Genomic DNA, 25,463 nt, shown 5'->3' on the forward strand with positions numbered 1-25,463 from the left:
ATTTCTCTGTGCATTATTAGAAGATAAACAGGGTATCGAAACCACGCGACTTATTTCTCTGTGCATTATTACTTAGAAGATAATCTGTCCACTGTCTGCTAATCATCTGTTCATTATCTGATGGATTTAAAAAAAAGCGTTCTATACGCATCAAGAACAAATAACAAAACACAAAATCACTTGTACATTTTGTTGAGCATTGTGTACATTACGCGCTGAAAACAAACAGTGTTTAGTGATGTGTAATAAAGAATGTATGTATAACAGCAAGATAATGTATTGTCTATATATACTTTTAATCAGTGGCAAATGTTTTTAAGTATATAGTTTTCAGCATGTTTGAGTAAACACATTACTGAACTGTAGTTGAATTTTCACCAAAATTTATTTTTTTCTAATTCAAAAGGGACATTCACCATTTGGAAGGGCAGATTCTTATCATAAGTTAGGACAACTAGGAGAGGGATCTTATGCTACCGTATTTAAAGGTCTTAGCAGGTAAGAGAGAGAAAAATGGGGTTTAAAGTCTGCTAAACACAAACTAGGGCATTTTCTATTTCAATCATTAGCATGGGCTGGTGATTAAGGCTTGGAATCGATATGAAATTTCAATATCGATTATCGGCAAGAATTTGTCAGCGATTATCGATAATAATCGATTATCATTCTTCCGGAAAAACCGAACTTTACCGACCTGTTATTTGTGTTGATCGAGTTACAGTAGTGTTATTATCCTAGTCTAATACTGTGCCGATGTACGTAAACAAATCAATTAATGTAAAATAATTAGTTGCTAAATGTAGGATTAACTTGAGTATTATTCTAAGTTTTGTTCTTGATTCATTTGAACCTTTTTTTTATTCCAATATCTCTGATAAATACAAAGACAATACATGGTTTCTCTTTGCGAGTTACTGGCGATCACACAGTGTTACTAATAATAGAATAAAATATAATAGAAGGCGTCTATTGATTGGACAATAAAAAAATAATTACCGGCTTTCAAAGTAGAATTTTTATGATTGGTTAATTTTGACGAAAACCAAGGTAGAATTCTTCCAAGAAATTACGAGAGATATAGATATTTTCCCGGGAAGTCAAAAACGTGTTTGTATGGGCTGTATCTGACATGATTTAGTAATAAAAGCTGAGTTGATCATTAATAATACAATTAGTTTTATCGTGAAAGCAGACAATTTCTCTACAAATCAATCAAGAGCAAAGAAGGGAGATAATTCTAATTTTACTATATCACGTGCGATCGTCATTGTTCACAAAGTGCGTGACCTATTTTAGTTTCAACTAGTAATAACAACAAAAACAACGAAAATTTTAAAATAATGTATTTAATCTTAAAGTTTAGTTTTTTTTACAATAATATATATTTAAAATGTGCCAGTTTGTAAGCAGAGGGGGAAAATAGTTGTTGTGTTGACGTTGTGTATTCGTTCATTCGTCTGCATGCCAGACTACGGCAAGTTCAGTCATGTGAAAGTGACCGTAACTTGCCGTCAGAAGGTAAATATACCGATAATCGATATTTGAATTTCAATATCGATTATCGTATCGCTAAATAACTTCTACCGATTATCGATTATATCGATATTTTTGCACAGCCTTACTGGTGATCCCACTCTTTGTCACATACATAATCTTAACAGGTAACAGTATGTGATGTTTTATTATCATTAAATATTGTAATATAGAATGGAAACTGTTAATTGAAGTGTGTTGTTACAGTAAATGCACCCCTTAAAAGATTTCATATGTCATCAACTACAATACTTTTTCACTGGATGAAAATTTTACTATACAAAACTTTCTTCCAACAAATGTTACAATTCTACCCTTAGCAAATTGAGACGTGTGATATTACATCTAAAGATTTAAGGATGTTTAAAATGAACAGTTTGTAATCAGAAAATTTATCCCCTAATTCTCCTTGAAGTTTATCAGCTGCTAAATTCTTGGCAACATCATGACTAGTGTAAATTGGTATAAATTTTTTGAATTTATTGATTCCTCATTTCAGTACGACAAATCAAACAGTTGCCTTGAAGGAAATCCGTTTACAAGAAGAGGAAGGAGCTCCATTTACAGCCATTAGAGAAGGTAATGATATTTCTTACTCTTTCAAGTAGCTAAACCTCAAAGAGATTTTTTTTATAGGGTTGATGATGTGTGTCATTTTAAAGGAAACATCGGTGCTGCAATTACTCAGTGAGTAAAATGGCTCCCTAACCAATTCCGGTGTTGGTCGAGATATCACTAGGCCTGGCAAAGACAGTGTGAAGATGTCTTGAAAGATTGAATGTAGCTTCTCAACGAAACGCCAATGGATATTCTTCTTGACGCCCCCCCCCCCCCTTCCCATACACACACCCTTGCTTTAAATTAAATCAGCATTTTTATACGCCCACATGGAAATGTGGTCGTATATTGCCGTCACCTCCGTCCGTCCGTCCATCCGTCGTGCACAATTTCTTGTGAACACTCTACAGACTACATTTATCATCTGATTGTTTTGAAATTGATATATGTTGTTTGCATTAGTGAGTTGAAGAAGCCTATTTAAGAACGAGTCCGTGAGAAGACCATGCAAATTCTGCAAAAAGTGATAAGGCAGCAGGAAACCGATTTTGATCAAACTTGGTGGTTGGTACCCCGGGGGCCCCCAGACCCCACAGAAAATAAAGTAGGTCTCTGCTCCGCCTGATTGCGGAGCTTGGTCGCCCCGATTTTTTGGGTTTAAAACGACGCTATTTTCATTGACGGCAACTGCGGCTTCGGTACACATTTTTCGAGACTGTTCATAATGAAGTATGAACCACCTTGGGTTCCCCTCAATATATGCCCAATATCAACGAAGTTCAAGTTGGAGTGTAGAAATGAGACTAGTTTGAAAAACCTAGGTATCCAAAACACTGAAATTAGACCCATTTTAAAACGCGTTTTTCTCGACTGCGGCGGGGTGCATGGTCGACATCGACCTTGAGGGCTGAAGTATATTAGTGACACATAATTTATCTGAAAAAAGTTTCACTGCATCGGATCTATGCAAATCACAGGAACCCTGGGAACTTTGGGTATTTACTCGCTTTAGAAGGTATTTTTTGATTGATTATCTTGATCTCTATTGATTTACCTTGATCTTAATTTCATTTCCACTCTGATAATGTTTCAGAAATCATGGCTCTTATAATATCCCGCCTCCGGTCAGGTGTCTGGGCTGTTTGTTTGACTGGTATCCAGCGATGCCCTAATCCCTTTGCAAGAAAAAAAAAGTGAAAGTTTTTTTATTTCAATATTATGTGATTTTAGCCTCTAAAATGGCGTTTTCCACGCTAAAGTGCTCATTTAAGCATTCATGATCCTGACTCTCTTCATTTCTTTGACATCCAGTCTCTTTAAAAATGTTGTGAAAAGAGAGCTGTCAGTATGCTGTGCCACTTTTTGCATTCACGATTTGCAACGTTTTATACTATGTATTTTCATTTAGTGTGTTGAATCCAGTGTCCTTTTTCACGAGTACACTGTATAAAGCGAAACAGTGTGAAATCAAAAAATTCGAACCGAATGGTGATATGAGATACAGGCCTATATGTATTACGAGTTACAATATTGCTAGTAACTGTATATGTATGATATGTACATAATATATATGGAATACTATTCAAATTAATGATATCTTTACATTTCGTATATTTCTTTTTATCATCGTCTCATATACTCAGATCAAGTTTGCGGCGATGTTTTTGGCCATATTCCCTTGACGTCTCTGTAAAAACGTGTGGTAATGACAGAATCGTAATGTACATGTGATGACCTTTTCAGCGATATGTCACATGGGTATATTAGTGTCAAGTCCAAGAAACCGGAAGTGATGTCACTGATACCGGAAGTGCCCTTCTGGGCTTTGTATTACCGTGGGGAAGCTACATTCGAAATTTCATCTTGATGTATGGCAGAAAAGTTGACAATAACTTAACTTACATCGTATCCGAAAGTGACGTAATATCTGCCGAGTGTGCCTACTTTCAACACTCGCACCGAAAAACTGGGGCGAGCTGCATCCAATATTATTGTTGATATATATAGTGGAGATAAAGTACTAAAAGCACATGTATTCACCCTCGCTCCCACCCCCGCCGCAGTGAAGAGAAACATGTCGAAACATAGCCTATTTTATTTGATGCCATGGACTTCATGTATCGAAACTCTAACCCAGGCTCTATGGCTGGATTCAAGTGAAAATAATTTTGTGGAAAATTTCAAGGGACAGTAGGCCTACAAAATCCCTAAAAAGAATTTCGTTCAGGTGAGTATCCGTTGCGTGAGTGAGACTTAAAATTTAGTTAAGAAATGCATTAAAATTAGCCATTATTTTTAAGAAAATAACGAAAAATAATTTCTGTGGGTACTGGTGGGATTTGGATCGCAATATGCCCGCATGTGCATCTGGGGGTCCTAAGGAACCAACAGTGGTGGTATGGTCCGGATTCATGATTTAGGGCCTTGTCACATTTTGCATGCTTTTCTCACGAACACGTTCTTAATTTCAATAACTTCCGTTAATTTTGTTTGGAGTTATGGCCCTTGTTTCACTTTGTTGCACCTTGTGAACGCTCTAACGACAAAAGTTATCAACCGATCTGTATGAAATTTATATGCATCATTTAAATTAGAAAAAACAAAGAAGCCTATTGAATTTCAGCAATTTCCGTTAATTAGATCTAGAGTTATAGCCCTTGTTTCACTTTGTTGAATCTTGTGAACGCTCTAATGACAACAGTTATCATCCGATCTGTTTGAAATTGATATGCATCATTTAAATTAGTGAAATGAAGAATCCTATTGAATTTGAGTAATTTCCGTTAATAACGCCGTGATTTATGGCACTTGTTTCACTTTGTTGTACCTTGTTTATGCTCTAACGACAAAAGTTATTATCCGATCTGTATGAAATTTATATGCATCATTTAGATTAGTAAAACAAAGAAGCTTATTGAATTTCAGCAATTTCCGTAATTACATCTAGAGTTATGGCCCTTGTTTCACTTTGTTGAATCTTTTGAATGCTCTAATGACAACAGTTATCATCCGATCTGTTTGAAATTGATATGCATCATTTAAATTAGTGCAACGAAGATGCCTATTGAATTTCAACAATTTTCATTAATTACACCGTGAGTAATGGCCCTTTTTTCATTTTGTTGTACCTTATGAATGCTTTAACGACAAAAGTTATTATCCGATCTGTATGAAATTTATAGGTATCGTTTAAATTAGTAAATCGAACAAGCCTATTGAGTTTCAGCAAATTTCCATTAATTACATCTAGAGTTATGGCCCTTGTTTCACATTGTTGAATCTTGTGAATGCTTGAACGACAAAAGTTATCACCCAATCTGTATGAAATTCATATGCATCATTTAAATAAGTGAAATGAAGAAGCCTAATGAATGTCAGCAATTTCTGTCAATTACTTCTAGAGTTATGGCCCTTGTTTTACTTTGTTGAACCTTGTGAACGTTTGAACGACAAAAGTTATCATCTGATCTGTATGAAATTGATATGTATTATTTGAATTAGTAAAACGAAAAAGTCTGTCGAATTTCAACAATTTCTGTAGATTACTTCCAGAGTTACAGCCCTTGTTTTAGTTTTTAGAACCTTGTGAACCCTCAAACTACGAAAATTATAATGTTATCTGTATGAAATTGTCTATTAATAAATGCCCCCTAATTACCTACAAAAGAACAAATATACGACAACTCTTGTCGACCGCTCGGACGATTTAGCTGCTGTGGGCGTATGTTTAGTTGCCTGGCAACCTATCTTTCTTCTTGGTAAAAGGGCTAATGTGAATTAACTGGTGTATTTTTGTTTTCCAGCATCTTTATTAAAGGGTTTACGTCATGCAAATATAGTGACACTACATGATATTATCCATACCAAGGAAACTTTAACCTTTGTGTTTGAATATGTAGTAAGTGAATTTCTATAATAACTATTTAATAATGTACCTACCCTACATGTATGAGACATTTGTTAATTTTGCACAGTTTTGATGGTAATATTACCAATATTAGGGCTCAAGGCAAAGCCGAGGCTACTTACTCAGGCAAATGTCAGATTGTTTTATTTGTAAATGTTTGCAATATTGGTCTGTATTTTATAAACCTAAGAAAATAGAAATGTTGGTTTTTCGGGATATTATCAAAACTTCCCAAATTGTAAACAAAGCCATTACTCACTAATATTACTAGTACTTTATTATTTCTTTAATTTGGCCAATTTTAAATATAACTTTTGTCAATGTTTTCTTGAAATAATTACCTAGGTAAAAATTTATTCCTAATATTTGATTTATGCCAATTTTTTAATTTGACTCCTGTTACGGTTGTTGAGTAAGATGTTTCTGTGTTGTTGATATAATTGTCACCCGCCTTTTGAAGAACAATAACTCTTTTTTTTTTTTTCTATACAGGGGTCTATTAAAATGGGTCGGTCTGTCTGTCACACTTTTGGGGACACAATAACTCTCCTAATTGAGCTAGAATGTTCAATTAGGTAAATGCCTTGATTGAGTTAGAAGATGAGCAATTTCTGCTTAGGCGAAGCAGAGATAAGCAATTTGATTGGTTAATGCTTTGGGACACGATAATTCTGGTTCAAATGAAGTGAGAGTGATGAAACTTGGTGTATAGTTCCATTATACCAATAACTTGACCAAGTTTGATAATGAGCATTTTCTGCCATAAGCAATTTGATTGGTTGAGACTTTGGAGCTCTATAACTATAACTTTGATCTTAATTAAGTGAGAGTGTGTATATAGTTTCCCGTCTTCATCAGCCTAGTTTGGTGCAGAACAGTAGGACGTTAAACCCCATTTCATTCTCGTGTATAGTTTCATTGACTAAGTTTGGTGATTAGTATTTTCTGCTTAGGCTAAGTAGAGACTTCAATCTGATTGGCCGAGACTTAGGAACACAATACCGGTAACCCTCTTTCTATTTGAGGTAGAATGTTCAAACTTGGTTTAGGTGTTTATTAGGTAAATGCCTTGACAGTGTTTGATCATGTGCGTTTTTCACTAAGGCTAAGCAGAGATAATCAATTTGATTGGTTGAGACTTTGGAACACGATAGCTTTGGTTCTAATTGGGTAAGAGGGATGAAATTAAGAGTATAGATTCATCATACCAATACCTTGACTAAGTTTGATGATTAGAATTTTCTGCTTAGGCTAACTAGTGATATAATCAGGGCAAATAAAAAAAACCCCGAAAAGTGGAGTGACCTCAAGCAAATTGCAAAAGAAACTAAATCAGCTAAGGCGAAATGGCATAATTAACATAATTCAATACGGTCTCATCTTGACACCGCAATGGCAATGCTTACTCGTGCCGACAATAAAAGAGGCGAAAATAATGAGACAAGGGGAAACTGCCGTCTTGCAGAAGATGATCTATATAGTGTTCATCTGTGTGAGCATTCCCGACAGCAAGAAGTCGTTGGAATAATAGCTGCGGGTCGATGTTCTAACTTCTTCACTGCCATGCAGACCTGCTTATCTTGGAAGAGTTGCACAACAGTATCTTTTCTGGAAAATGAGAACTGGAACACATCTTTACCGTACATCTTCTCAAAAATATTCTCCCCCGCCTGCCTCCCTTTGTGTACGTTAACGGTGTGATCTGCTGTGAGAGCACTAGTAATGCTACTCAGGTGCTTTATTGTTTAAATGCGTTGTTCTCACACAAAAACTAGAAAACGTTCATAGTGTCTTCGTTATCACAATTCAGTCTCGCAGACGCGAGCTCCTTATGCTGTTTACTGGTAGAAAAACTGCGGTTGCACAATTCTTGCATTGATTCATTGTATGTCGTGCAAATTGACAAAGACAACAGCCAGTTGGTTCGTTGTTTTTCGCTCATCACCTCTCGACCATGAACCAGTCCGCCAGTGACTTTCATTGCTCTCATGAGCGTCTGTTCAATAACAAGATCTTTTGATGAACCAGCCCAATACCGGTCACTCCTGCGGATTACGAAAAGGCTGAACATTTCGTACATTCAGAGATTCGTAGCTTTGAGTTCTTCCAGGTCATGCAGATATATTTGGAAATTTTCGCGTAGTGATTGTGACCAGTGGCAGCGAAGTAAGGCAGCATTTCTCGAAGACAATATTTGTGCAGTAACCAGGATCCTGTCCTCTGTGAGCGAATGATGTCGCATAGTATATCAACCATTGTCGTGTACTGGAGCCCAATTTCTGGAGTGATGAAAGTGGCAAATTCGCTCTTGGCTTTTTCGAGTCCCTCTGCTATTCTAGACAAGACCGGATTGTCAAGTACTTTACAGGACAAAACATCCTTGTCCACAATTTGATCAAACAATTTCAACGCCACTTGTAAATCAGGGTTGAGAAAAGTTTGTTCATCGTCGCTTGATGAAAGTGAATCGCAAGTTTCATGATTCTACCAGAAAGTGTCCTCGAGAGGCACGAGCATATGATTTTCCATTCAGAATATAGGTAACAGCATTTTCACCGTATATCACTTCAAGGACGTTGCGAAGACTGGTATTTGTCATAAAATGTCCAATGCAACCCAAGTAGCTCATCATGGTATGAAACCCACCTACCGGGTAAGTCCAAAATGACTTGTTTTAGTTCGCTGCTCTCCGGTTCATTACAAACTATTGTCCTCCCTTTCAGCCGTAAAGGTTGGTGAACTGTAATAACAGGTGTGCAATGGTGATGTTTGCATTGGCGAGTGATGAAGGATAAGGTCGAGTATATGCAAGTTATATTTGTGGGATTCAAGTCTATCATTAGTAGAAACCTTACAGTTGTTTTTCCGGCATGAGTTCCATCACTGACGGCTTGCATCACTCCTGAAGGAGTAATCGCCTCTATCATTCCCATAGCATGTAGAGAGATTTTATCATTTAAGGTCCATGGATTCCTGTCGGCATTATCACACACGTAGTGCCGAAAAGGACCATTGCCTAACATCACTTGTACTTGGGAGTCGCTGTCAATGTCAATATCATCTATTATTGGTGTTTGGGCCGCTGTGCATGATTTGAAGTTCAGTACTTCAGCATACGACAGACACAATCTATGGTCATGTAACGTATTATGTGGTATAGCTGAGCCGCTAACCGCATTTGCAAAGGAGTTCCCTTGGTCTTGCAACTTGCACTAAACATTGTCCTGTCATAGCCATTTTCAATCCTTTTGACTTTCCAACAAGCAGCTTGTCTTAGTAAGAAAACCTTCAGAGAATCTGGCAAGAAATCCAACATAACGTCCACAGACTTCAGGTCATTCGGGTCGGGATAAAAATCTTGTCAATAATCTCAGTTTTGATGAGTGTGACAGCTTTCAGTATTATCCGATCCTTTTCTCCCTCTAGGCAACACAAAGTCTTGGAGTTTTCTGTAATATTGAGGCTGCCGTTTCATTGAAAGTTACGACATTCGCCTTCCCCTGAACGCTTGAAAGAGTTATTCTATCGTCCAGCAGTTTTTTTTTATGTGCACGGTACTGTTCTGTGTGAGGATAGTTTGAACAGGAAAAGCTTTTTATTTTCCCGAACTGATATTTCCAGCCCAAAGAAGATACAAATGTAATCATACCGGAATGACGAACACTGGGATCATCTTTTGACAGGGCTGTCTGCTGCAGCACATTCACCTTCTAGTTTCCGTTTAGTTCTTTCTATCTCCTTTTTCTGTTCGTAAAATCATGTCTACATCATTCATACACTACAGTCCCAGCTGTCACATTGATGTTCAGCCCGCGATTGAGACTGGCGTCGTTCACAGTATGTGCTCCAGTAGCCTGCAATGTAACAGCTTTTATACCATTCCCAAACAAACGGGGCAAGTGTCCATCTTTACTGTGGTGGAAAACATGACAGAAAAGCAATGAACAGATGCCATAATTGCAATATGAGGTAAAAAAAAAACCTGTCATATATAAATTTATATGTCATTTTTATAAAGGCCTTTAATACATTTATAGGGTCTAAAACGCACTAGTTATCACTCTACGAAAATTTAGATACTTGGCAAGAGCCGACTTTGGCCGAATTTAAGTATGATATTGTCTGATATATGTATGATCAAACCCAGATGCATTGGTTTCTTTTGCAATTTGTTTAAGGCAAAAAACTATCCTTCCCTGCCTAATAAGCAAATTGATTTGTCAAAACTTTGGAACATAACGAGGGTGCTCGATTGAACATTCCGGAATTGAATTCTGTGAAACCCCAAAATAGTGACACAATCGAGTGAAAATGGGATTTTGGGCTAGAACGCATGCACTGACTGCATGAGAAAATATTTTAACCAACCATGACAGCTGAAACATATTCATTAGGTTTAATTATGTCACGATTCTACTCACATCACATCGGGACTGACAGAACTGTGACAGGACTGAATTCCGCATCACTCAATTGCAATTTTACCACTTCGGAACGTGCCGACTGACAATCGAGCAGCCCCAACAACTCTGCTTTTAATTGAGATAGAATATTTAAATTTGATGCAGACATTCATAAGGTAAATGTCTTGACTAAATTCAATGATTAACATTTCCTGCTAAACTAAGCAATTTCATTGGTCGATGCTTTGAGACAAGATAACGTTGATTCTAACTGAGTTCGATCATGAACATATCCTGCTATGGCTAAGAAAAGATAATCAGTTTGATTGCTTGATACTTTTCGAAAGTTTAAATGTGCAATTAATTAGTGTGTGTCATCTATTTATTTTGGGATTTCGGCAGAGGGAAATCAGCCTCACTGTTGGCTTGTTTAAAATTGTTGTTGTTGGAATGGCTGTAAAGGAATTTATCAGGGTTTTGCCTATACTCAATATGACGATTAGTATACGTAGCCATTTGTTTTTTTTGGTAAAACACAAGTTCTTTTTGTAGGATACAGATTTAAGTCAGTATTTAGAGAAACACTCTGGAGGTCTTAATGCCTTCAATGTTAAGGTAAGCATTGATTTTATTTATTTTTTATACGCCCACATTTTCATGTGCACGTAATAAGTATGCCATTGCCCCTGTCCATCCAGACGTCTGTCCGTCCATAATTTATTTGTGGACACTCTACAGGTCACAGTTTTTATCTGATTTCAACGAAACTTGAAATATAGGTCTAACTCCCAATGATCTCGGTTCCTTTCGATATTGGCATGTATCAGACCATAACTTCATGGATTATGGCCCATGATTGTTCAAAAAATAACGTCATAATTTTTATTCCATAAAAAAACCTATTTAAATATATCACTGTTACACAATAATGATGATTGAGTTCGAATTTCGTCAAAATCAGACCGAAACTGCTGAACAAAATGGTCGCTCAATGCACTCAAATAGTGTAAAAGTTTGTAATATCAATGTTGTGGAACCGATAGAGGTCACAATTTTGATCCGATTTTAATGAAATTTGAAACATGTTTATGTCACAAAGATCTCGGTTCATTTCGATATTCGCACATATCGGACCGTAAGTTCCTGGATTATGGCCCCTGATTGTACACAAAAATCGCGATTTTAGCTTGTGGATCCTTTATAGGTCACAATTTTTATCAGATTTTAAAAATCGTTTAAATATATCACCGTTAAACCCAGATAATAAATGAGATCGAATTTCGTTAAAATTGGACAGAAACTGCCCAACAATATGGCCGCTCCTTGAACGCAAATAGTGTAAAAGTATGTAATACAAAGGTTGTGGACCCGCTAGAGGTCACAATTTTTATCTGATTTTGATGAAAATAAAAATATGTTTATATCCCAAAGATCTTGGTCCCTGATTGTATGAAAAATCACATTTTTAGTTTGTTTAAATATATCACTGTTACGCCATAAGGTTCAGTTTGAATTTCAGGATTTGTGGAAAATCAAAACAAAACTGCCAGACAAAATGTCTGCTCCTTGTATGCAAATATTGTAAAAGTATGTAATACCAAGGTGTTGGACCTGCTAGAGGTCACAATTTTTGCCCGATTTTGATGAAACTTAAAATATATGTTTATATCTCAAAGATCTCAGTTCCTTTGGATATTTGCACATATCAGTCAATAACTTTGTGGATTATGGCCCCTGATTGTACGCAAAATTACACTTTTAGCTTGTAGATCCTCTAGAGGACACAATTTTTGTCCGATTTTGATGAAACTTCAAATATATCTTTATATCCTAAAGATCTCACTCTCTTTTGATATTTGCACATTTCAGACCATAACTTCTTGGATTATGGCTCCAGATTGTACGAAAAATCGCATTTTTTACCTTGTTCTATATCCATCTCTTACAAATTGTGGGTGTATCCTGCCTGCCAACGGCTGTTTTTTTAGCTTGTACTCGATCCATCTCTTGCAAAATGGGGGCGTATCTTGCCTGGCAATGCTGTTTTTTTTGTTTTTTTTAAGCTTGTTCTCTATCCATCTCTTGCAAAATGTGGTCGTATCTTGCCTGGCAATCGCTGGTTATATACCCACGTGGTTGTAACTTGTATGTTGTTGTAACTTCTTTTTGTCCATTGGTCTATCCACACTTACTTGTACTCATTCTGTAGACCGATGTATTCAGTATTTGTCTAAAAGGTGTTCCTTATTGATTTTCACAAAAGCACTTTATTGTCACCTGACTTACCATGGTTGACTCTCTGTATAGCGTTTAGTTCTTCACAAATTTCCACATAAGTAGGATCATAATCATTATTTAATATGCAGGTCCCAAAACCTTGTAAAGGCTGTAATGATGAAGACAAAAATCTTGATCAAGAAAGTCTTATTTGCTATATTCTTTGTGAAGTTATGAGTGGTTGAAGTTTTGACAAAATGTAGTGTAGATTGTTTATTATCACACTGTTCTAATCTACTTAAAATCAGGTCCATTTGATGGCCAAGAGAGATGATTATGGGCTTGTCATGTAAATAAATGTTTGATAATAATTTATATATTTGAATTCTGAAATAGGCAGATTTAGCTATTTACACAAAATGTTGATAGAAGTATCTTTATAAGAAATATAGTATTGATATAGTTTCTGTTGAAAGTATTGAACATAAGAAGAAATAATATAGTGTCTGACTAATGACCAATAAAAAAAGAAAATGACATTGACTGTTGACAGCATACTGTAAATTTTGATTGCTATGTATATAATTTTCTATAGAAATGTATTTGCCATTTTTTCTAGTTATTTTTGTATCAGTTATTACGAGGTTTGGCCTACTGTCATTACAGGCGTATATTACATAGGTAAGTGTCTTTATTTAGGTACAGGTAAAATCTTTACGTAAATTGTAATTTTGAAAAACAGCTTTTGAGTACAACTTGGAAAAAATATTCTGGGATCTGTGTCTATAATGTTTAAGAAACATTACTATCTGCACCTGATGGATAACAAATCAGAATTGGGTTTTTACAACAAACAAGACAACCCTTGATAACCAGAAATTGTATCTATATCAATTTCCCATTCAAATTCTTTCAAATCATGTATTCAAAAAACAACGTATGTATCTTGGCGGAACTTTTCTGTGGAATGAAATTTTTGAAGTACAATTTTGGATAGAGATTGTTAAATCTGCACTTTAAGAATACGAGCGAAATGGTATAAGGTGGGATTTTATATATATTTATCCCACACCGAATGAAGTTGAGGAGGCATATTGAAATGGGTCCGTCCGTTCATCCAGATTTAGTTTCCGGATCATTTGTCATAAACCATTCAAGATGTTTTTTTGAAACTTTGTACACACATCACCCTCTTACAGTCGCTGTACCTTTTGTTATTTAGAAATTTCTGGCATTTATATTTTTTGTGTTTCCATGACATAGTTTTTGGTGTACAATTTTGTTTTTGGAGTACATCTCATAAACCATTCAAATTTCAAGATATCTTTTTGACACTTTGCACACACATCAACCTATTACAATAGTTGTGCCTTTTGCTATTTAGAAATTTCTTGGATTTATATTTTTTGTGTTTCCATGGAAACAAATTTGACTTAGTTTTTGGCGTACAATTTGGTTTCCGGAGCATATCTCATAAACCATTTACGATATCTTCATGAAACTCTGTACAGACATCAACCTGCGATAGCAGTTGTGCCTTTTGCTAATTAGAAATTTCTCAGATTTGATCATTTTTGTGTTTCCATGGAAACAGATTTCTCTGTTGAATGATTTTTGAATTTTTACTACACATTTGACTTAGTTTTTGGTACATAATTATTATTCTAGAGCATATCTCAGAAACTCTTTAAGATACCTTTATAACACATATTATTTTAATTTCTGATGACAGTCCTTCCGTCCCAACTTCGTTTCCGAAGCATATTTTATTATCCGTTCAAGAAATCTTTTTGAAACTTTGTACAAACATAGGCCGTAGTGCCGCTGTCCGGGCAAAATTTCCCTCATAGCACACTGTATGGCGTATGCCCGTCTTCATTAGCCCAGGTTAGGAGCAGAACAGTAGGACGTTAAACTCCATTTCATTTCATTTCATTTTTTGTACAAACATCAAACTATTATAGTATTTTATTTCTGATGTATAAGCTTAACATACAGCAGCTGATTGAGGTAGACAAAGGTTGTGCAAACATTACAGGGAGTAGCGACCCTGCCTTATCCAGCTACTGTGATCAGAATATGAATCTTCTGATTAGTCCCATTTATATTCCAAGATGGTGATGACTAGTCATCTTGTTCATTCCTTTTTCCGAAGTTCCTTCATTCAAATAATAAGATTATAAAACTATTCTTAAAAGTTCCATTCTGACAACATGTTAACTCCTAACCCATTTTATTTCATAAATTATATGCAGGGAGACAACTCTCATTTGTTTTTGCTTTTACAGGGATCTCAAGCCTCAAAATTTATTAATAAGTGAAAGAGGGGAATTAAAGCTAGCAGATTTTGGTAAGTTGTTTTCATTTTTTTTCGGTTGCATTGTTCTACAGGTTGCAATTTAGATGTATGAAGTGTTTCTTAATGTACACTGATGTTTGTTTTGTTTACTTTAGGATTAGCTAGAGCGAAGTCTATACCTAGTCGTACATATTCACATGAAGTTGTTACGTTATGGTATCGTCCACCAGATGTATTATTAGGTTCAACAGATTATTCCACTTCTCTAGATATGTGGTAAGTTATATATTGTAGCCCACAATGGAAATTTCTTGGATTCTGATTGGTCGAAAAGTGGCGTCGAATGAATATAACAGTCCTCTAAATTTCCTGGGCGACTCACTGCGAATGAATATTTTCTGGGTGCTAGACTCTGTTTCCACTCCAGTGGCCAAAAATTCTACACCTCAAAACTTTATTCTAGGAAATCTTCATGAATTTTTTCTTTTATGTCATCAACAATGAAATTCAACCATTGGCTTATTGAAACACACACCTGAAACACACAAAAAAACAAAGTTAGTGAGCGTATTTGAAAGATAAATGGTAAATTTCATTTCAAGACTGGTCTGACAATAATGGTTGCTACATGTATGGTCAATCTATCATCATCAGACTGGTCAAAATCGAAGATTTTCAAAAAGTGAATAAAAATACTACAATTTATTGAACTCCGTATGGACCGTAAATAACTGATTGGGATATATTTAAAAAAAAATATACAAGTCGGGCTGATACTGATATGAATAGGAGTCAGGACAGAGACTAATTTTCATACACACAGGCCAGGTTTTTTTTGTTTTGCAAAGAAAAAAAAATCACAGCGTCGAAATGACAACGTAAACAAGCATAGCAACCACATGCATACTCTAATGATTAAGCGGTATCAAATGGACAATAACAGTCCTCTAAATTCTAAACGGTCGGTGTTTATCTCCTAAGTGGTATGGGTGCATTAAACATTCATCAGTATTTGGACTAGCTTCAATATCAATGTGAGATAACACTTATTCCTGAATTTGTCATTTAAGTTGCACTTTAATATAAAAATTTTGATAACATTTGTTTCCAAAGTTTTGGACAAAATCCTGTTTCTTTCTGTCTGTCTCTCGTTTGATTGACATTATAAGTTCATAGCATATTGTGATACAAGCTACTAGTGAGTTAAATGTCAATTCAAAACATAGCTTTAAGAGACATCAGCTCATAAAGAAGTACCAAACATGATTGAAAAGACTCTTCATAGGAAATATTAAATTCCTTTTCTATTTTGTGTTACAGGGGCGTAGGATGTATATTTACTGAAATGATATCTGGTTTAGCAACATTCCCTGGCATGAAAGATGCATATGATCAGTTAGATAAGATATTTAAGGTATAGTATATATAAATTATCTACCTACATGTGCTATAGAATACAGTATACCAGTACCTGAAGGTCTCAAGTCCATTTCAGATTTTCAGTAGAAATAGTCAGTTTTCATTGATAATACCAAAGAACAAGTTATGAAATTGTACTGATACCTGTATCTCAATTAAATGCAGTTAATTTTTCTGAGATGAGTACAAAGTGTTAAAAAAAAAAAAGAAGATTTTGAAAAGAGAAAGTTTGAATTGCGCCGACAGAAAAACTTATTAAACATAAAGGGAAACTGAATCATGACTTGAAAATTGCAGCAATTAATTAAGCTTCCCGTCAGGCTATAGCCACTGTTTGTCTCTAGCATTAAGTAGTCTTTCTCCTGACCTACAGTTTGCCACAACCAGGGCAATATCCCATTCTGAAATCTGTGCCCCTCTTCCCCATTTTGACACTGTTGCCATTAAACAAGGTATTGTATTTAAAGTTATCATGTGGACTTGCATAGGTCTCCTAATCCATATTTATATGCCCACTTTGAAATGTAGTTGTATATTGTCGCTGCCCCTGCCGGCCGACCGGCGTCCACATTTGCTTGTGGACACTCTAGGGGCTAAAGTTAATATCCGATTGACTTTAAATTTATACACAGTGTTTAAGGTCATGAGACAAAGAATCCTATTGATTTGCAGCGATTTCCAATAATTACTGTTGGATTTTGAAATAAGAGTAGGCCCAGTTGGAATTTGATGTAAGAGTAGGCCGCAGTGCTGCTGTCCAGGCAAAATGTCCCTCATAGCACAATGTATGACTTATGCCCGTCTTCATTAGACCAGTTGGAGCAGAACAGCAGGATATTAAACTCCATTTGATTCCATAATCCATTTTGAAATGAGCTGGCAGCAGGTAACATAAGATCTAAATTAACGACATACACATTTGTTAATAACATACTCTATTCATGACAATTATTGCATTTATTACAATAATTGCATAATATAATCCTGACAATAATTGCATAATATAATTTTGACAATAATTGCATAATGTATTTATGACATTTACTACAGAACCTATTATGAATCATAATGAGGGTGTGGATGGCCGAATGGTTAGCACATGCGCGATGTATCATGCGGTCTGTCAACTGGCGGGGTTTCTATTCCCCAGTTGTACGTGACAAGGAGTAGGGTCGCCTGTCCAATCTCGTGGGTTTTTTCCAGGTCCTCCGGTTGCCTCCCACTGCTAAAGACCCCTACGCGCAAGCGAATTATCAAAATGAAATTGAACCATGCATTAGTCTGGAAATGAGCTATTTACAGACACAGCTTCTACAATTTCAATGTCCCACTTTTGATGTTACTCGTCCAACCGATAGTTATATTTTAGTTAAAAAAAAAACAACCCAAAAAACAAGTATATCAATTTTTTAAAACATTCCATTACTTAAAGATACATTATGGGAGATTAAATAAAGAGCTGGCAGTTCTCACTATAATCACTAAAAACTAGATACTGTAAAGGGAATTTGCTGAAAATTTCAGTCAAATTGATCCTCTATGGACTGAGATTTTAGCAATTGAATTTTCGCCCTAGCCTCAATCATCGTTACTAAAGTCGGTAGGATAAAAAACATAGTCTCGGATATCCATTTTTTATTTAATTATGAATGGAAGTCGAACAGCAAATCGGAACCTAATCCAATAAACATCGCAGGTTAGCGATGCCATCGAGAGTTGATTATAGTCTGGATAAGTTAATTAATGTCTAATTAATAAGTTAAAGAAAGACCTGCAATGCAGATTTAGCTCTTGCATAATGTACATGTATGTTTAAGTCAATATATAGAAATATCAAAGTATATTAAAGATGCATTATGTAAGATTTAGATAAATAGCAGACCGTTCTTGCTATAAAAGTTTACAGATATATAATGAAATATGAATATATTAAAAATTTCATTCAAATTACTTTATTCTCGGCAAAATTATCAGTTATGACTCGTGGAAGATGAAGCGTAGATCTTTCATTATCATAATAATGGTACTTGTCATCCAAGACTAAGCCTTGGTTGTCCATATTATCGTTAATTTTTTAGATCTTGCGGGTGTTCAAATCCATTTAAATCTTGGCCATCCAATGGTCTAGCAAGTTGATTATAGGCTTGTCATGTAAATAAATGTGTAATTAATAATTAAGATACAATTTGAAGCCAGAAAAAAAGACTTGCAATAGTCAGATTTAGCTTTTACATAATGCATCTTTAATTAATAGAAACAAAATAATTATAGTAGCACTATATTGGTAGTTTGCAATTTGCAGGCTTAGTTGGTAACACCAACGGGAAGACATGCGATGCGTCACGATTCACCTTCTCACAATTCATAGGTTTTTTTTTGGTTTTTTTTGTCGCTTCAGTAAGTAACCGGTCACTCTTTATAATTATCGAAATCATATATTATGCACCTGAATTGTGATACGTATTAAAGCGAGATTGTACGGGGCAAAGGTACACATTGTAGTATAACATTTATGCACTCATAAAATTCATTTCAAAATGAAACAAATTATTGTGTAACACAGACTAAGCCCTTGACATAGTTTGAGTAAGATATATTTGATTTTGATTGAATATGACTTACGTGATAAAACTACCATATATATACATATATCTGCAGCTTATTTTAAATATGGTTCATACTTTGAAAGCAAAGCATGAAATGTGGTTCAATGTCTTATCAGATATATTATTAATAAAGCTGGATTTTGAAAGGTCTATGATAAAGCAAAGTCAACATTCTATATATGTATATATATATATATAAAAATACGGTCAAATAGTTTTAAATATAAATTTTAAGGTAGATATGAATAATTGGTCACCCAAATATAAAAATAAAATGTGTGACAAAAGCAGCACTTTTTCAGATACAGATGGCAAAACACAAGTTGACAGTCAATAATATATGTAATTATTTAATTAATTGTGGACTAATTATGCCATTTAAGTTTATGATTTCAATTTTCTTGTGTTATTAAAAATATACTACTTTCAGATAAAAATCTGATGTACCAAGTGGATCAGTATCGGATTGCAAAAACTGCCTGAAGCTGTACTGATCCCACTAGTTGCCTCAAAGCATGAGAGTTGCAATAGGCGTGAACTATTTTAGGACAGTTAATAAGGTAGTCAAGCGAGCAGTGGTACAAACCTCAATATGAAAACAACCACTTTCCTCTGCGTTGGCCGAGAAAGTGCATAGGGATTTTCGGGCATCATTCCCCCATGTCAGTGGTGCAGGACAGAGGACCTGGCAAGGGAAAGCATATAGTCGTTTGGATGAGACGTGGCATACACGTTAAAGATCCCTTGGCAGTTTGAATTTGATATAAGAGTAGTCCGTAGCGCCGCTGCCCGGACGATATAGCTGCTGTGGGCATATGTTTCATTGCCTGTTTTTTTTTTAAATTTGAGGGGGGAGGGGGTGTTGCTGTGGGAAACACAGTGGTTTAGTGAGTAAAACGTTGACATGCTAACCTGGGTGTCCTGTGTTCGATCCCAGTGAAAACTAAGAAAGTTCATCAGGATTTTCCGGCGTGGTTCCCCCTTGTCAGTTGTGCAAGACAGAGAGCCTGGCAAGGCCCAATGTATAGTCCTTCAGATGGCATTAAAAACAGGTCCCATGTACACATTGGTGTGCATGTAAAAGAGACCTTGGCAGTTGGATTTTGAGATAAGAGTAGGCCCAGTTGGAATTTGATATAAGAGTGGGCCGTAGCGCTGCTGTCCAGTCAAAATTTCACTCACAGCACACTGCAGTGATTACCAACCAGTGTGCCGCGAAATTTTGAACGGCACACTAAGAAAATTTCTCACTAAAGAAGCCAGCTATCTGAGTGATGAAATTCGAAACACTACAATAAAATAAATTTATAGCTGCGTTTTTATACGCCCACATTTTCATGTGGACGTATACTGTCGTCGCCTCTGTCCGTCCGGACCGTCCACAATTTGTTTGTGGGCACTCTACAGGTCACAATTCTTATCCGATTTTTACAAAACTTGAAATATAGGTTTATCTCCAAAAGATCTTGGCTGCTTTCGATATTGGCATGTATCGGATCGAAAAATCACGTTTTTAGCTTGTGCACACTATAGAGGTCAAAATTTTCATCCGATTTTGTTGAAACTTGAAATGTAAGTTGATAACCCAAAGATTTCGGTTTCTTTCGATATTCGTGCATATCGGACCGTAACTTCCTGAATTATGGCCCCTGATTGTACGAAAAGGGCTAGCTTTAAAATATGCATTTGGGACTGCTCAATGCCCTTAAACATACATTATGCAAAAGCTAATTCTGCCAATTGCAGGTCTTTCTTTAGGCCTGATGTTACCTAAATTATTAATTAGACATTAATTAACTTATCCAGATCGTACTCAACTCTCAATGTCATCACTAGCCTGCGATATTTACTGGATTATAATCCGATCTGCTACTCAACGCTCATTCATGATTAAGTCAAAAATTGGATAATTGAGACAATGTTTTTTATCCTACCGACTTTAGTAATGATAATCGAGGCTAGGTCCAAAATTCAATCGCTAAATTCTTGGTTCAGGGTGGGTTAATTTTACTGAAATTTTCAGCAAATTCCCTTTACATTATCTATTTTTTAACTGTTATAATGAGAACTGACAGCTCTTTATTTTATCTCGCATAATGTATCTTTTAAGTGAGAGTGATGAAAATTGGTGTATAGTTTCATTACATCAATACCTTGACTAAGTTTGATAATGAGCATTTTCTGCTCAGCGTAAGCAGAGTGATAAGCAACTTGGTTGAGACTTTGGAGCTTGATAACTTTGAATCTAATTGAGTGAAAGTTTTATTACATCAATACCTTGACTAAGTTTAATGAGGAGCATTTTTGGCTTAGACTAAGTAGATACCTCAATCTGATTGGTGGAGACTTTTGAACACAATAACTCTCTTTCTAATTGAGGTACACTGTTCAAAATTTGAGTAGGTATTTATTAGGTGAATGCCTTGACAGTGTTGGATCATGCACATTTACCACTAAGATTAAGCAAAAATAAGCAGCTTGATTGGTTGAGACTTTGGAACACGATAACTTTGGTTCAAATTATTTGAGAGTGATGAAACCCAGGGTATAAAATCATTATATCAATACCTTGAACAAGTTCGATGATGAGAATTTTCTGCTTAGGCTAAGTAGCAATAAGCAATTAGATTGATCAAGACTTTGGAACATAACAACTCAGCTTTAAGTTGCAGTAGAATATTTAAACTTGGTATAGATGTTCATTATGTGAATGTCTTTTGACTGAGTTCAATGATTAACATTTTCCAATAAAGTCAAGCAGACCTAAGCAATTTCATTGGTTGATGCTTTGGGACAAGATAACTTTGATTCTAACAGATGGAGAGTGATGAAACTTAGTTTATAGTTTCACTACCCGGTACTTCAAAGCTTTGACTGAGTTAATCATGAACATTTTATGCTTAGACTAAGTATAGATAATCAGGTTGATTGCTCGATACTTTCGAAAAAGATAAATATGAAATTAATTTACATATGTGTCATCTGTGTCATTCCATGTCAAGTGGACCTGTGCTAGTTAAGTGACCCCCTCTGAAAATTATGAAAAAAAGTTATGTTATAGTACATACAGTCTTATGTGACTCTATTGACAGGTATGGCCATTTGAATTGGGGTTCCCTTTGGCAAGTTTTGAAACTACTGTTATACGACTCGATTTTTGTGATCTAATTGTATTCCTTCGAGTCAGTTTATATTCTTGAAATTATGGGTTTGTAAGAGAAAGTTATATAGATTAAGAATTTACCATCACATTTTACAGAAACACAGATAAAGTACCATCAATTGTGTATGGAGTGCCTTAAGTGCCCAAAATTTATACTTGTGGGGAAAAAATCAATATTTCAATGTTACAAGTTTTTTACTTATCAAATATATAATGTATCAATGGGTATTGTTTGAACAAACATTATTAAAAGGCATACCTTTGTCGGTTTCTTGTAAAATTAGCTTTGAAAATTGATTCACACAAGAATTGGGGGGGGGGGGGAATCAGCGTCACTGTTGACTTGTTAAAGGAGCCTTGAAATAGACGAAAATGGTTCTAAAGCACATACGAATGTAATATGAATGTATGTAGATATGTTGTGAATGGTTTAACAAAACAGTTATCATACGATCTGTATGAAATTTATATATCGAACATCATTTAAATTAGTGAAACAAGGAAGTCTATTAAATTTCTGCCATTTCCTTTAATTAGGTCTAGACTTATGGCCCTTGTTTCACGACTTGTGTACTGATTATAAAATGTTAATTGTATCTTAAATATTGGATATTTGCATCCTATAGTTTCACGGCAAGATAACAACATCAATATTGATTGAAACTGATCAATATTGAATTCTAATTTGGGTTCTTAATTTTGAATATTATGGAAAATATTGAGTTAGAGATTAAGTTCCTTGAACAAATGTTATAAGTGGAATATGTCAAGGATTGGTCTTCGGGCTACAAAAGATTTATAGTTTGTCTAGGATTATTTTAAAACAATTTTGTAATAGTAATGATGTGCCTGTTATATTTTGAGTCTTGTTTCATTAACATTTATGCAATATGTTAAAAAGTCTCAAAATTTCATTTGAGACCATTAAACTTGTTAAATACAGTATTCCATGGATCTTAATAAAGCTATTCATAATTGTTACCAACTTATTTAAATCTGTGCACCTCATATTGTGAGACTGTCTCATTAATTTTATTGCAATTTATGGAGTTTTGAACTAGAGTTGAAATGAGGTACCTGCCACTCAAATTTTGACTATTACACAATCCACCTTGAGCTTATCATTTTGTCTGGCACATAATTTTTTCCCCTAAATGTCAAATGACTTGAACAAGATTGTCATTACGATAGACGACTTTATAACAAGTCGAGAAAGATTTCTTATTATCTAATATCAATAACCCAGACATAAATAGTTATGTCACGGTTACAAAGCAAGTAGAGCAAGATATCTGTCAATAAGAGAAGAATGTTCTGGTGGGACTTGGAAGTTAAATTTCCAAGATCAAAGTAAGGTCAAATAAATTCAAAGCTCAAATTATGTAACTGTTATAACAATTAGAGCAAGATATCTGTCAATAAGAGCAGAATTTTCTGGTGGGACTTAAAAGTTAAATTTCCAAGATCAAAATAAGGTCAAATAAATTCAAAGCTCAAATTATTGACAGTAATAATAAATTTCCTGTTCTATTGTTGTTTTATAGGTTTTAGGTACACCAAGAGAGAAAACATGGGAAGGTGTATCAAAGTTTCCTCATTATGATAAAAGTGAGTACACCGAACTGAAATAAAATGTAATTTGGTTTAATGGCCTACTTTCTGCATCAACAGGGATTTGGTGAAAATTTTACCCTGACACCAGTGCTACAGCCTACTCATTTCCAACTTTTGATTTTCATATAGCCAATTGGTCATGTCTCATCTGAACAACATGATGAAACCAGGATCAGGCAATACAGTGATTGAACCTAGGACATCCTGGTGCCATACTCAACGAGAGACTGTGGCTTCCAGCTTGGAAGTTCCAAGTATAAAATGTAGAATATGATCTTGTTGTGTCATGCTCCTTTAGATAATATATGTTATATGCATTCTTCTATTTGAAGTATCGTTCTCCTACTTGGCAGGATTGGTTGAATCTTCTGGCTAATATAGCTTGTCATTAATGACAATGTACATGTCAAGAGTTTATTCTTATCAAGCTTTTATGAAGAGCTGTATTGTTGATTTGCAAATTTTTATGCTTCTTGTAACCAAAGTTTCATGGAAATATGTGTACGAAAATTTTGTGCCGTGGATTTGTACATGTTTTATTTTGTATTTTCAGCAAAGTTTGGCCTGTATCATCCACAGCCTTTATGTAATATAGTCCCTAAATTAAAATTCATTCCACATTCAGATAACTTGGCAATAAGATTTTTACAGGTAAGTAGTAGAATACACTGATGGGCTTGACTGTAATGCTGTTGGGACTTAAAACAATGCGGGGGGTTGGATGGCTGAATGGTTAGCGTGCGTGCGCTGTATCAGAAAGTCTGTCATTGAGTCGACTGGCGTGGTTTCGAATCCCCGGTTGTACGTGGCAAGGAGTAGGGTCGCCTGTCCAACCTCGTGGGTTTTCTCTGGATCCTCCGGTTTCCTCCCACTGCTAAAGACCCCTACAAGCAAGCGAATTGTGTAAATAAAATTAAACCATATGTTAGTCCCAAAATGACCTAGTTTGTGTCGAGTGGACGTTAAACCCCATTTCTCTCTCTCTCTCTTAAACAATGCCTTATATGGGAACTGAACCACACTTAGCTGAAACTAATATAGTTGGCAATGACTCCATATCATGATTCAATATCTGCCATAAACTGTCACCATGACATTTAATTATTTTTATGGTGCATTACCCCCTGTAGGGTTTTGGTAAGATTTATTTCCAACCAATACCTAAAATTCCTTATTCGAGTCCAAGGACAGCTTATCAGATTTGTGCAAATTGTGTAAGTCACAATTCCATAGAATTTGTTTTCCAAAGCAAATCTTTGATAAAAAATATTTGAAGGATTGTCTAAGTTTTCAAATTAAAGGAAAAAATTGTAGAAATAATGATAAAACAATGATTGTTATTTTTGTCCCTCGCCTTTCGAAGAAAGCAGGGGACTATTAAACTGGGTCTGTTGTCTATCTGTCTGTCTGTCACACTTTTTAGGACACAATAACTCTCCTAATTCAGCTAGAATGTTCAAACTTGGTGTAGGTGTTTATTAGGTCAATGCCTTAATGGGGCATTTTCTGCTTAGGGTAAGCAGACATAAGCAATTTGATTGGTTGATACTTCGGGACACGATAACTTTAGTTCTAATTAAGTGCGAGTGATGAAACTTGGTGTATAGTTTCATTACATCAATACCTTGACTAAGTTCGATAATGAGCATTTTCTGCTCAGGGTAAGCAGAGCGATAAGCAATTTGATTGGTCGAAACTTTTGTGTTCAACAACTTTGATTCTAATTGGGTGATAGTGGTGAAAC

General features: G+C 35.4%; 1 protein-coding gene across 3 annotated transcripts in view; it reads left to right on the forward strand.

The window, feature by feature from the left end:
- LOC126831469 (cyclin-dependent kinase 14) overlaps positions 1-25,463 on the forward strand; it is an 88,354-nt gene that overhangs the window by 44,411 nt on the left and 18,480 nt on the right. For 2 of the 3 annotated variants that reach the window (XM_056103147.1, XM_050561979.2), the window contains exons 6-15: positions 407-498; positions 2,033-2,112; positions 5,895-5,989; positions 10,954-11,016; positions 13,238-13,299; positions 14,907-14,968; positions 15,073-15,193; positions 16,238-16,331; positions 23,650-23,713; positions 24,273-24,370. In XM_056103147.1, coding sequence (XP_055959122.1) covers positions 407-498; positions 2,033-2,112; positions 5,895-5,989; positions 10,954-11,016; positions 13,238-13,299; positions 14,907-14,968; positions 15,073-15,193; positions 16,238-16,331; positions 23,650-23,713; positions 24,273-24,370 — 831 coding nt within the window. Of the gene's footprint in view, positions 1-406; positions 499-2,032; positions 2,113-5,894; positions 5,990-10,953; positions 11,017-13,237; positions 13,300-14,906; positions 14,969-15,072; positions 15,194-16,237; positions 16,332-23,649; positions 23,714-24,272; positions 24,392-25,463 lie in introns of those variants that run through there. The other variant, XM_056103148.1, reaches the window with a different exon arrangement.

The sequence above is a fragment of the Patella vulgata genome, chromosome 9 (genome assembly GCF_932274485.2).
Source record: "Patella vulgata chromosome 9, xgPatVulg1.2, whole genome shotgun sequence".
Taxonomy (NCBI): domain Eukaryota; kingdom Metazoa; phylum Mollusca; class Gastropoda; family Patellidae; genus Patella; species Patella vulgata.